This window comes from Populus alba, chromosome 4 (assembly GCF_005239225.2).
Source record: "Populus alba chromosome 4, ASM523922v2, whole genome shotgun sequence".
NCBI classification, from domain to species: domain Eukaryota; kingdom Viridiplantae; phylum Streptophyta; class Magnoliopsida; order Malpighiales; family Salicaceae; genus Populus; species Populus alba.
This window is the reverse complement of record NC_133287.1, coordinates 19,596,599-19,608,664: the sequence shown is the minus strand read 5'-3', so window position 1 is coordinate 19,608,664 and position 12,066 is coordinate 19,596,599. Positions and strand designations below refer to the sequence as shown.

Sequence of the window (12,066 nt, the reverse complement as noted above, 5' to 3'; positions counted from 1 at the left end):
AAATTTAAATTTAAATAATGTTTTTATGGATACATGCAGTCAAATGAATTGAGAACCACGTGCATATAAATAAATAAATAAGTTATCAATGATATTTATTTATTTATTTTAAATCAAGAAATAAATATAAATTAAAATATTTAATCTAAAAAAAACACTTAATATAAAACTTTTTCTATAAAAATAAACTCATTAATACTAAAATTATCATTTTTTTTTTACTAAAATCAGTGAAAATAATAATTCTCTCTCTACCAATAGAAATATGATAATCTTTCTCTCGTCTCAAATCAAGAACTAAAAAAAAAAAAACTTTTATATTAAAATTAAATTACAAAATATTAAGGGACTAAATAGATATAATATATAAAAATTGAGGACTAAAGTGAATGTTTTATGAGAGCTTTGAAACCACCATTTATTTATAATATTTTTTCTACTTTGATCTATCATATTTTAATTTTATTATTAGTCAATAAATTTGATTAAATTATTTTTTGATTTGACCAAAAAAAAAATCATTCACGAACAAACAAGTTTGGGGAATAAAAAAGAAAAAAACTTGAAGAGTAAGTCCACATTATATATAAGAGAGAGTATACAGTGCACTTGAGTGAATAATTAATGCTAAGAAAAGTAAAATTAATTTAATTAGAGACAACCCATTTTATAACTCCGTAGGCTCATCAAATGGCCCAAAACGTAAAATTCGATGCTCAGAAAATGAAAGATAAGGAGAAGCCCAGACCAGTACAATGGCCTGCTCCGATTCTACTAATGAAAAATAGTACTCAAAATGAGAGATAAGAAACAAAAAAGAACAAAAACGGAAACCCCATCGTCGTTTCAAGGTTTATTACCAGAAAGAAACCCTTGTAAAAGAAACGCAGGTTTCGATTCGACAGCACCAAAAATATATAAAAAATCAACAAGTTCCTGAGGTAAAGTAATCATTTTTTTTATATATATATCGAATGGCTGTAAAAGTTGTTGCATTTTTGTACTTGTTTGCTGATTTGATTTCTGTTTTGCTCGCTTTGATTTTGAAAATATCTGCCTTTATGCCATCCATGTTATGGAAAAGCGAGACAAACTAAGAGTTAAGAGAGCTGGAAACTGGGGGGGGGGTGTCTGATTAAATATTAGTGACAATTTAAATGATTTTAGAGATTGGAATTTTGTTGGGTTTTTGTAGCTTTCAAAATCAGAGTTAAATGTAGATGAAGTTGAGTGGTAAAGTTGTGATCTTTTTCAAGTTAGAAATTAGAATCACCTGAAAAGATTGGGAAAGTTTCAATCTTTGATCAAGAACCAAGGTTAACTTGTAGACAGAACGCAAGCTGGCACCTTTGATCAGTGTGGTTTGGCAAATTTGTTTGGATAAGGAATGATAGTTTAAACTTTGGACATCAATAACATGTTCTACGTTTGTTATCAGACTAGACAGTAGCACCCCTGGGAAGTTGAAGTTGAAAATGTACGACTTAGCCTGTATAAAATGCACCAAACCCTGGGTTTGAGTCAGAAGCTCGCTGTATTCTGTTTTATGACGAGTGCCGGACAGGGAACTTAGTTTGGATGCCTGTGCATCACAATCAGTTTAGCTGTAGTATGAAGAGATTGTGTGCTAGGAAGTTTCTTCTTTAGATTGAAAAATCTCTTTTATGTTGTCGTTGACAACGGTGTAAAGCATTGGTAGTCTAGCCATTTCATCCCCGGAATGAGCAGAGCTACAGTATAAGAGGGTCCACTAACAGGGGCGAGTAGAGAAGTTTAGTATTGAAATAAAAAGGCTAGTTGTCGCTTAAGCTAGTACTTTCCTCAGGTACCAACAAGTGCGCGGTTCCTCTGCTGACAAAAGAAAGCTCACTAATCTCGACTAAGAAAGAGATTCGTTCATTTTAGTATAGGGAAAGAGATGAGGGTTTGTACGAACTAAGAAGTTATTACAGACTGGAAAAAAGCCCAGACTATTATAGTTCACAAATCGAAGCAGAAAGGGAACGGACTAGTGTCAGACTTAAAAGTCCAAGCACGAGCTAGTAGAAGTTGCTAGTTCTTCTTTAGATTGAAAAATCTCTTTTTTAAAAGAAGTTCTTTATATTGCCATTGACAATGGTGTAAAGCATCGGTACCATTTTTGCAGATGCATTGCATGAATGCCTTGCATGGCATGCTGCTTTTTAGGAAGTTCAATTCACTTAGTGTGATGATCTGTTGAAGCATGGTTATGTTTCCTGGTGCCGTGATATAAAAAATGACATAAATTCTCCAATTTTGTTGCCTGTAGCTCTGTTGAATCATAGTATTAGTTATGTTTCATTATGCCATTATACAATCATGACATAACATTCACCGGTTCAGCTTCCTGTAGCCCAATTGGAATTTTTGCTATTCTAGAGAGCTAGTTTTTATATGCCAGAACATTAGCAGCTTATAGATTTACATAAATAGTTGAGCTGTCAAAGATATTCAACTTGTGTTGTTCTCCATGGTATTTGCTTCCTTCTCTTATACACGTATCTAAATATTTTCTGGTTTGAGCGGAAAGACAATTTTGTCAACCATTGGTTTTTCTGATTTGCGAGCGGTTAGTTTATTGTATCAAACACTTAAAAAAATAATCCTTTGAATGAAATGTGCCATAAATAAGAGAAGTTTTGGAAAGCAGTGAAATAAGAAAGATTCCACCCGAATTTCATACAAAATGAATAGGAGGTGGTCGAACTCGACCAAGCTCTCTGAAAGTCCATGATTGAGCATCTTCACAGGCCAGTATATTGGAACACAAAAATGCCACTAGATTTGTAAGTTTCCAAGCAGTCGAAGTAAAATGCCAGATAGCTGTCCTTCTCATTTTTGGAGATTTTTGTTTGCTTTCTACATTCTTATACTTACTGCAGTTCCAAAGGAAAAATAAATTCTATTTAGATGTATTTACCGGCATGGAATTGGGACGTGAATGGTACTTGTAGATGTCCTGCAGGCAATGCTTTTCTCAGTGGTGATCTCTTATGTTTTATTTTAACAGAACAGCGTTCCATTTCTTTGGTATTCAGAAAAGGCTCGGAAGTATGCCATCAGAATCTGATAAGTGGGGATGGGAACATGTTAGCGTGTTTGGTGGATTTGACAGGGGAAGTGGTACAAAAAGGTGGAAATGTAACCACTGTAATCTACGATATAATGGGTCTTATTCACGTGTCAGGGCCCACCTTCTAGGGTTCTCAGGTGTTGGGGTCAAAAGCTGCCCCGCTATAGACAGGTCCTTACGAGAAGCATTTCAGGTCCTAGAAGAGGAGCGTGTTTCACAGAAGAAGAAAAAGAATTCTGTCATTGGGAAGCCTTGTAAACGCCCTCGGACTTCTCAGCCAACTCTTGCCTGGAAAACCATCACAAAAGAAGATATAGATGACATGGTAGCTAGATTTTTTTATGCTGATGGATTAAATATTGATATCGTCAACTCTCCTTACTTTCGTGAAATGGTGAAAGCAATTGGTGCTTTTGGCTCTGGGTATGAACTCCCATCAATAGATAAGCTGTCTGATTCTTTTTTAAGCAAAGAGAAAGCGAGGATTGAAAAATCAGTAGCTCTAGTTAGGGAGTCATGGCCACATACAGGATGCACAATACTGTGTGCCGGTCGCTTAGATGGTGCATTAGATAGCGCACATGTCAATATATTTATCTCCAGCCCAAGGGGACTTGTATTTTTAAAGGCAGTTGATGTCAATGATACTGATGAGGGAGAGCACGTGTTTACTGGTGCTCTCGGTGATACTATTATGGAAGTTGGCCCCACAAATGTTCTTCAGATAGTTTCACATCTAGGCGATGCATGCAAATCATCTGAGTCCTATTTATCGTCAAAGTTCCCTAATATCTTCTGGTCTCCTTGCACTTCACACTCTGTCTTCATGTTGATGGAAGAAATGGCCGAACTGGAATGGATAAAACCTGTTGTCTTGTGTGCCAAGGCAATTGAGCAATGCATGATCACATATCAACATACTTCTTCGTGCACTTTTGGTCAAGATTTGAAAGAGTTCTCTGATCCGATCTCTGCCAAATTTGCACCTTCATATTGCTTTCTCCGGAGGGTCTTTGAGCTAAGGCAACCACTCCAGGATGTGGTTGTAAGTGAAGACTGGAAGCAATGGAAGAATAATATGGCAGAGGATGTTGTAAATGTTGAATCTGCCATTTTAGATGATGGTTTCTGGAGCAAGGCTGATTTATTGTTGCAGTTATATGAGCCTTTTGTAAGTTTGCTTGCTACAATTGATATCGACAAATCTGTTACTGGTGCAGTTTATGACTGGCGGATTCAGGCACTTGAAGCCTTGAGGAGTCAGGCAATTGATGATGGCATATTGAATCAGTTAGAAGGACTGATTGAGAACAGGTGGGATGTTCTATTTTCCCCTCTTCATGCTGCAGGTTATTTACTGAATCCTAGATATATTGGAAAAGGTCAAGCAAAGGATAAATCTGTAATGCGGGGCTGGAAAGCTACGCTAGAAAGATATGAGAGTGAAAGCGCAGCCAGATGTGTTCTCAGAGAGCAGCTCAGCTCATACTGGCGTCTGGAAGGATCCTTGGGAGAGGAAGATGCCGTGGATTGCAGGGATAAAATGGATCCAGTTGCTTGGTGGGAAAACTTCGGTTTTGAAACACCCAACTTACAAACACTAGCCATAAAGATTCTGAGCCAGGTTTCAAGTGTTGCAATGTGCGAAGAGATTTGGCAAGCTAGTGACTTCTCATGTCGAGAATCTGCAAACAGGTTGGGAGAGCAGAGAATGGAAGATCTTTTTTTTGTTCGAAACAATCTCAGGCTTCATGGTCAAAGAAATGGGAATCTATGCTTCTCATCTGGCCAAAGAAATGCCTTTTCAAGCTCCTTTTCTGGAGTCAAGACATGGGATGGTCTGCATCTTGATCAATCTAATACAACGGTAGATGTCCATGAAAAATTATGAAATAGCTTGCTCCGCTTCTAAATGGGCTCTGGACACCGACCAAAGTCGTGCATCCAATAATCAGCAGGTTGCTTGTTAGCTACCCGCATTCACTGGACTTTGCTGTGCTCTAATCAGGACGATCTTTTTGAGGTTAGTAACATCTCTTTTGTATAATGTACCATGTACCATTTGAAAAAACAATGCTGTATATCTACTTCGAACGGATACTTGTTTATTGTTGTCACTGTTGGTGGCCTCAAGATGAAAAGTTCTTCATTAAAGAATTATAGTTGTGGTAATACCTAAGAACATTTTGAAGCATTAGATGGAGTAGGTTAGCAATAATTAACAGCAGTGACTCTATGATTTCTTGCCTGAGGGAGCAAGATTAAGTGTGCTGTCTTGAGTTAATTAGCACCAGCATACTTGGCCACATCATGACAACATATGCACATATTTTGGCAGACATTGAAGTAATTCTACTTCAGCAACCAGCAACCAGTACTTTGTTGGTCCAAAGTCTTCATAATAGGTCCACTATCATGCTCAAAACATCAATGTAGGGCATTCCATTGCTGATTTGATTATCCCCTTTTTGATATTCTTCTAATTCATCTCTTAAAACTAATTAATTAGCTGTTAATCTATCTCTTTAATGAGATATGGGAGCCCACGGGTGACGCATTGTCGTAGAAAAATGAACAGTAATGAACTTGTGTAGGCATGAAATGTTCCTCGTTAGTTGTTAATGTTGTCTGGTTTAAAATGCCAACGACTCCATACCTTGTCAGCTGTTGTCTGAATGCGTATCGTTTATGTAGAATTCACCTCTTTTACAATATTTTTAAAGCAAAAACTTGATTGAACTAAACATGTTTATGATCATTTTTTTTTTGAATTATGCCGAAATTATGTCAAGCAGGTTCTAAGTTACAGGCTATGATATAAACTTGAGTTCAGGGTGCTTGAATCATCAGAAAAGGAAAAGAAAATGCCTTTAAATCTAAGAGCATAAAAGAAGCACAATCTCTAACCTATTTACTCCATGTTGAATCTCAGTGACCATCCATCCCTCCCCCTTCGATGTACAAAGGAAGAAACAGGAATCGAGCAGCAAGAAAGGATCAGTCTACCTTGTATTTGTTGGCCACGACAACATTAAAACATGTTTGACTCTTGACCCTAATCCACATGTGGCATAAATCACGGTACCTAAAATGTGTATAAATTTTGTTGTTTTATGAGTGGATCAGGAGAGGGGTCAATATTATTATTATTATTATTATTATTATTATTATTATATCATTGCAGTTTAGAGGAAGGATATCAGTTTACTTGGAAATTACGAAAACTTGAGAGCAATATCAGCGGCAGATCGTCAATTTCCATGAAGAAAAATCAAAGATTTTTGAAAAAGTGAGCTCGCTAAGAAACAAAAGAAGCATGAGATATGGGGATTTGTCAAGGAGTTTACAAAGCAGTGTGTATCAAAACCTAACCTTGCATTACCAATAAAGTATACGAACATGGGAGGAAATGGACCAAAAAGTAGAAGAAAAGGAAACTTTGATTTCCATGGAAAACCAGGAAATTGAAGGATTTTCAGCAAAATAGCCTCCTTCATCCTCCAAATAAAATCCAAGCCGTAGTAGAATGTTGTGCTGCCGTTTTCCTTTTTGGTACACTCCCATGAATCAAGTTCGAGCATTAGCAATTATGAGACTCTCTTCGATCCTGTTGTGGTTATAAATTAAGCAACCCGATTTGATTTAAAAAAAAAAAAAATTGAGGGTAAAAAATAATTAATAGAGAAATATGTCTTCCTCTACTTCTCTTGTACTAACCTAAAAAGATGTTTTACTACAAATATAATAGGGTTAAACATATCCAAATAGAGTTAGCCCGTAAATGATTTAAAAAGTAATCTTCGCCGCAATCTCGCAGACGAACAAAGTCTGCTAAGCTAAATTTCATCAAGTCCTTTTCTTTTCAGTGTCGTGTCGTGCTCCATAGCTTACCTAACGATTCTTTTCTCTCTTGTAGCAAAAAATTACAACTTCAGTCCTGATTATTTTTATATTTAAAAATATTTTTAAACAAATTTAATTTTATATATATATATATATATATATATATATATATATATTTAAATTAATATTTATTTTTTTGTGTTTTTAAATCATTTTGATGTGTTGATATTAAAAATAATTTTTAAAAAATAAAAAAAAAACATTATTTTTAAATAAAAACTCTTTAAAAATAACAACAACCATATTTTCAAATAGGTTTAAAATCACAATAATACAAAAAATATTAATAAAGATTCTTGGGTGGGGTCTAATTTGGGATTATGGATAGTTAAAGAATAAATTTAATTTTAATATTATTTCTTTACACCTTTCTTAATATTCTAAGTCTAGATAAAAATATAAAAATGAAAGGTAATTTTAACCTTCAATCTCGAAGTCCATAGCGATCTCTTATATGGCTGATAAGATTGTGTTTTATTTATCACAGCACCCAGAAGCTAAATTGAAAACACTTATGAGATAATAAATTTTAGAGTATTCTAGGAGTAATTGTCAATACCCACTCAACAAAAAAAGATGGACATAATAAAATTATAAAAAAACAAGAGAGAAAATAATATATATATTATCGTTTTTATGAGTTTGGATATTATTTTTATTTTATTATCTATCTCTCCCTTTTTCAAAATAAACCTAAAGAATAAGTACTGGTGGTTGCTTACTTGCTTCTATAACATTCCAAGACTTCTCATTGCGAGACAAGTGTTAACCACTTCCTTGAAATTCTATAGGTCAGCATTGAAAAGTAAGATCTTCAATTTATAAAATCCGTGAAGGGCACCTTTATCGATGGCAAGGCAATTTTATACGTTTAATTAATTAGGTTAAATAATTGTGCTACCTATGATAGAGTTTCGAACGCGGTACAAAAATTGTTTCATAATTTATATATATTATATATATATATATATATATAAAAATCAACAACCATATATATATATAATATATATTATATTCACTAGTTTTTTTTGTTTTTAGTTTCTTTTTTAAAAATTTCTATTTTTTTATTTTCTTTGTTTTAAATTAATTTTTTATATTGTTTTTATGTTATTTTGATATATTAATATTAAAAATAAAATTTTAAAAATAAAAAAATATTATTTTAATATATAATGAAACAAAACGTATCAAAGTTTTGGTGGGATGGATTAGTCAAGAGGTACAATTAAAGCGCTTGGAGAAAGACATTAATAGCCTAAGTACAATGCTAGTTAGATCTGGTAGTTATAGACCATAGCCCTGTACTTGACCTACAGGCTGCGGTTCTTAATTTTTTCCCAGCTCCGTGAAACCAGATCCTTCTCTAGGCGTACCTGCTGCTCGTTGTGGTCCTATTTAGTGATGGTAATGCTATGCTATATTTAAAAATATAACTTGAGATTATTTTTTTAAATTATTTTTTATTTAAAAATATATTAAAATAATTTTTTTTATTTTTTAAAAATTATTTTTAATATAACATATTAAAATAATTTAAAAACTCAAAAATTCTTTTAGACAAGGTGTATGAATAGAGATTCAATGTTTGGTTAACATAATTTAGAAATATAACCTAAAAAACTATAGAAATTTAATTTGTTAGTAGGTATTATTTGTTTTTATATTTTAAAATTATTTTTAAAATAATTTAATTTTTTTTTTTTAGTTAATATTTTTTTATATATTTTTTAAATTATTTTGATGTATTGATATTAAAAATAATTTTTTAAAAAAATAAAAATATATATTATTTTAACATTCTTTTAAATAAAAATCAACCCAAATCACCGTCTCTATGCATGGAACTACCTGATCAATACTATGTTTGTCAACTTCACAGACATCGTTTCTTGTGCACAAAACCTTCCACTCGTCAATCGATGCACGAGAAAAAAAAAAAAGGAAAAAAAAAAAGGAGTGTTAATTGATATAAAAAGGGGCCATTAACTTTGACTATGGAACACATGCTTTTACATTGCCACTGAATAAAAAAAAAAATTGAATTAATTAATTGTTCCATGCACCAAGCTGTATATTTTTACAGAGATTTAATTTGTTGCTTATTTTCAGCAAAAACCCAAAACAGGTGACCATAATTTTAAAACTTCATCCGTTCAACAAATTAACTTGAAATCTAATTAATCCAAGGGTGAAACTAGTTTGAATTAAAAAAATAAAAAATAAAAACTCAATGTAACTTGATTAAAAAAACTAATTGCAACTTATTAATATTTTTTTACTAAAATAATATTGTTTTGATTTTTTTAAAAAAAAATTAACCTTAAACAGAACCGGTCTAAAAACTATTTACATAGCAGGAAAAAAAAGGGAACCCGAGGGATGAAAAATCAACCGCGAAGGCCAAGATTTGTAAAAAGAAATAAAGAGGTATCAAAATTACTGTTTCTTCTCCTTTTCAATCCTTTTAATAGCCAGGTTCTTGTGCACAAGAAACACATTTTCTCATTCACAATTCTTAGTTTTTGTCAGCTTACTTAGTTTGACTTGGAAAGTTTGTCATCAAAAGTCAGATTTGGAAATCATTTGTCATGATCTCTGCAAAATTTTCTTACTAGTTGCTATTAATTAAGTTTTATATAATTTTCCATTAAAAAAGATATTTATGTATTTAAAAATATGATAGCAATTATTTTTAAAAATAATTTTAACTAGGAAATATATCAAAATAATATATTTTTTTTAAAAAAAATATTTTTATATCAACACATTAAAACAATCCAAAAGCATATATATAAAAAATATTATTTCAACCATATTTTCACACTGATGTAAACAGTTAATTTTTTAACTAGAAGCATGGTAGAAAGGAATATAACTCATATTCCACAGTTTTTTTTTTTTTTTCTGGTTTTATAACAGCATAAAACTAAAACAAATTAAAAATTCGTTTCTGATTAAGAAAACATGTTTCATTCTTTTATTTTTCAATTCAAATCTTAAAATTAGTATCTAAAAGAATTTATATAAAAAAAAATTGAGTTTACCAAACCGATGTGAAAAATACGTTAGAAATTTTTTCTTAATCTCAATTAACATCAGAGAAAAATCAACACTTCTTGTACGTGTATAATTAAGTAGTAGCATAGAGGAAATTGAGTAGGCCCACACCCTCGTAACGCGTATATTGAGGGGAAAATGAAAAGAATAAATGCAAGTAGGTTATATTATTAGAAAGATGGGAAGCTCCAGCAGCCAAGCTCAACGTGGTGGGTTGCCACGTCTAACTTTTTGGCTCCTTATTATCGTGATTAGCCACACATTTCCATAGCATATAGGAAATCTAGGTTACCTGCCAAAAAGATAAGGCATTGTCGGTGTGCTCTGTAACAACGCAGTAACCAAAACCCCAATCCAAATTCCCCTTTACTATCATCTGTGAATGACAATGACCGGTGAAATCTAGGGCTCAGGTCACCGGAACAAGGCAGCCCTAATTAGGGGTGGTGGTGGGAGGAGGAGGCGAGGTGAAGGGCTCATCTAAATTAGCAATTGAGTCTACTAGAAAAAATCTCATGGAAAGGAGGCCAGAAATGAAGATGGTTAGCAATTAAGCCTATCTGATGGAGGCATTAAATCTTAAACTCGTAGGAATAAAATTTAAGATGTCCCTAGATTTAATTTGACCAATTTAACAACATAATTATATAACGAGGACAAATTCCTTCGTGTCGTTTTTTTTTTTTTATATAATTTAATACAATATTTAATTAAGTTAACATCGTTAATTGACAGTTTCAAAAACCAACATTCTTATTTTTAGATTTTATTTTTTAAAAAAAAAATATTATTTATAAGAGGATAATATAAATAATATTTTGATATCTTATTCAAAAATTTAAAATTTAAAGTTAAAATTATTTTTTTAATATGATATCAAATACTTGTTGATGATAATAAATTTAAATCTTATTATTTTTATTTTATTAGGTAGTGTTGACAGGTTTTAATTTAAAAAAAATATAAATTATATTTTATATCTCATTTTAATTTTTTTATATTGAAATGGTTATTTAATATTACGCAGAATGAAATAATTTTTTACTTTAGATATAAAAATAACGCATTAAAATTGTCCAAATTAGGACGTTAAGTGTTTGGAAGTGTAGTTAATGTTGATTTTTAAAATGATTTTCACTCAGAAAAACATGTCAATAATATTATTTTATTTTTTAAAAATTATTTTTGAAGATCAGCACATTAAAATGATTTAAAAACATCAAAAATATATTCTTTAAAATAAAAAAAAATACTTTAAAAAAAAAAAAAATTAAATTTTTAAAATACACTTTTAAACCACAATACCAAATGCCATAAATCAGAGATGCCCGTAGTGAAGTTTCGTGCAAGTGGGAACATTTTCTTTCAAAATGTTTCTATTAAAAGAAAATTGAAAGAAGAAAAGGTCTCGGGGAGAGAGATGTAAAATCAGATGATGGAAGGAAAAAGCACATTCCATTGGCTGTGCTTGTGGATCTGACACAAGGCTCTAGGCTTGAAACATGCCCCCTTAATTTAGTGTTATTGCAAATCTAACAAGTGCTTATTAATATGTAGACTCCAAACACATGCTAACATCTATTGTTTTAACAATCAAATCAATAAGATCGCGTGTAATCTTCGAAACATTTTTAATTAATTCTTCATTTATATTTTTTTTCATATTTATATTAAAGAGGAGCGTAGGAATACAGTTGGTAAATTAATAATATTGATTAAATAATATTCTTATTTATTTCCAACTTGAATTTTAAGTTTAAATATAATTTATAATTAATTAATAAATTTTCATCGTTCCAATCATATTAATTTATAAAGGTTATCCATGCTTAAGTCTGTCGGTCTGCCCTTGCTTGTATTTATTTAAGGGTTTTGGAACTTTGGTGGGAATATCCTGAGGAATCAGACAACTTTGCACACTTGCACCAGCACCCACAGATCCCAGTCACCCACAGTTTAACCGATTTATTTACACATATGGTCCCCCCATCTTTCAATTTTATACATTCAAC

At 31.8% G+C, this 12,066-nt stretch overlaps 1 protein-coding gene across 2 annotated transcripts; it reads left to right on the top strand.

The window, feature by feature from the left end:
• The first annotated feature begins 796 nt into the window (after positions 1-796).
• On the top strand, positions 797-6,249 carry LOC118060132 (uncharacterized). Of its 2 annotated transcripts, XR_004689388.2 has the most exons (3): positions 797-941; positions 3,032-5,117; positions 6,027-6,249. XR_004689388.2 is itself a non-coding variant. In XM_035073286.2 (2 exons), exon 2 carries the CDS (start codon positions 3,075-3,077, stop codon positions 4,983-4,985), a length of 1,911 nt encoding a protein of 636 aa, XP_034929177.1. In that variant the 5' UTR covers positions 797-941; positions 3,032-3,074; the 3' UTR covers positions 4,986-5,251. The 2 variants fall into 2 exon arrangements, 1 of the variants encoding a protein (XP_034929177.1); XM_035073286.2 differs by lacking the exon at positions 6,027-6,249 and having other exon boundaries at positions 3,032-5,251.
• The last annotated feature ends 5,817 nt before the right edge of the window (positions 6,250-12,066 follow it).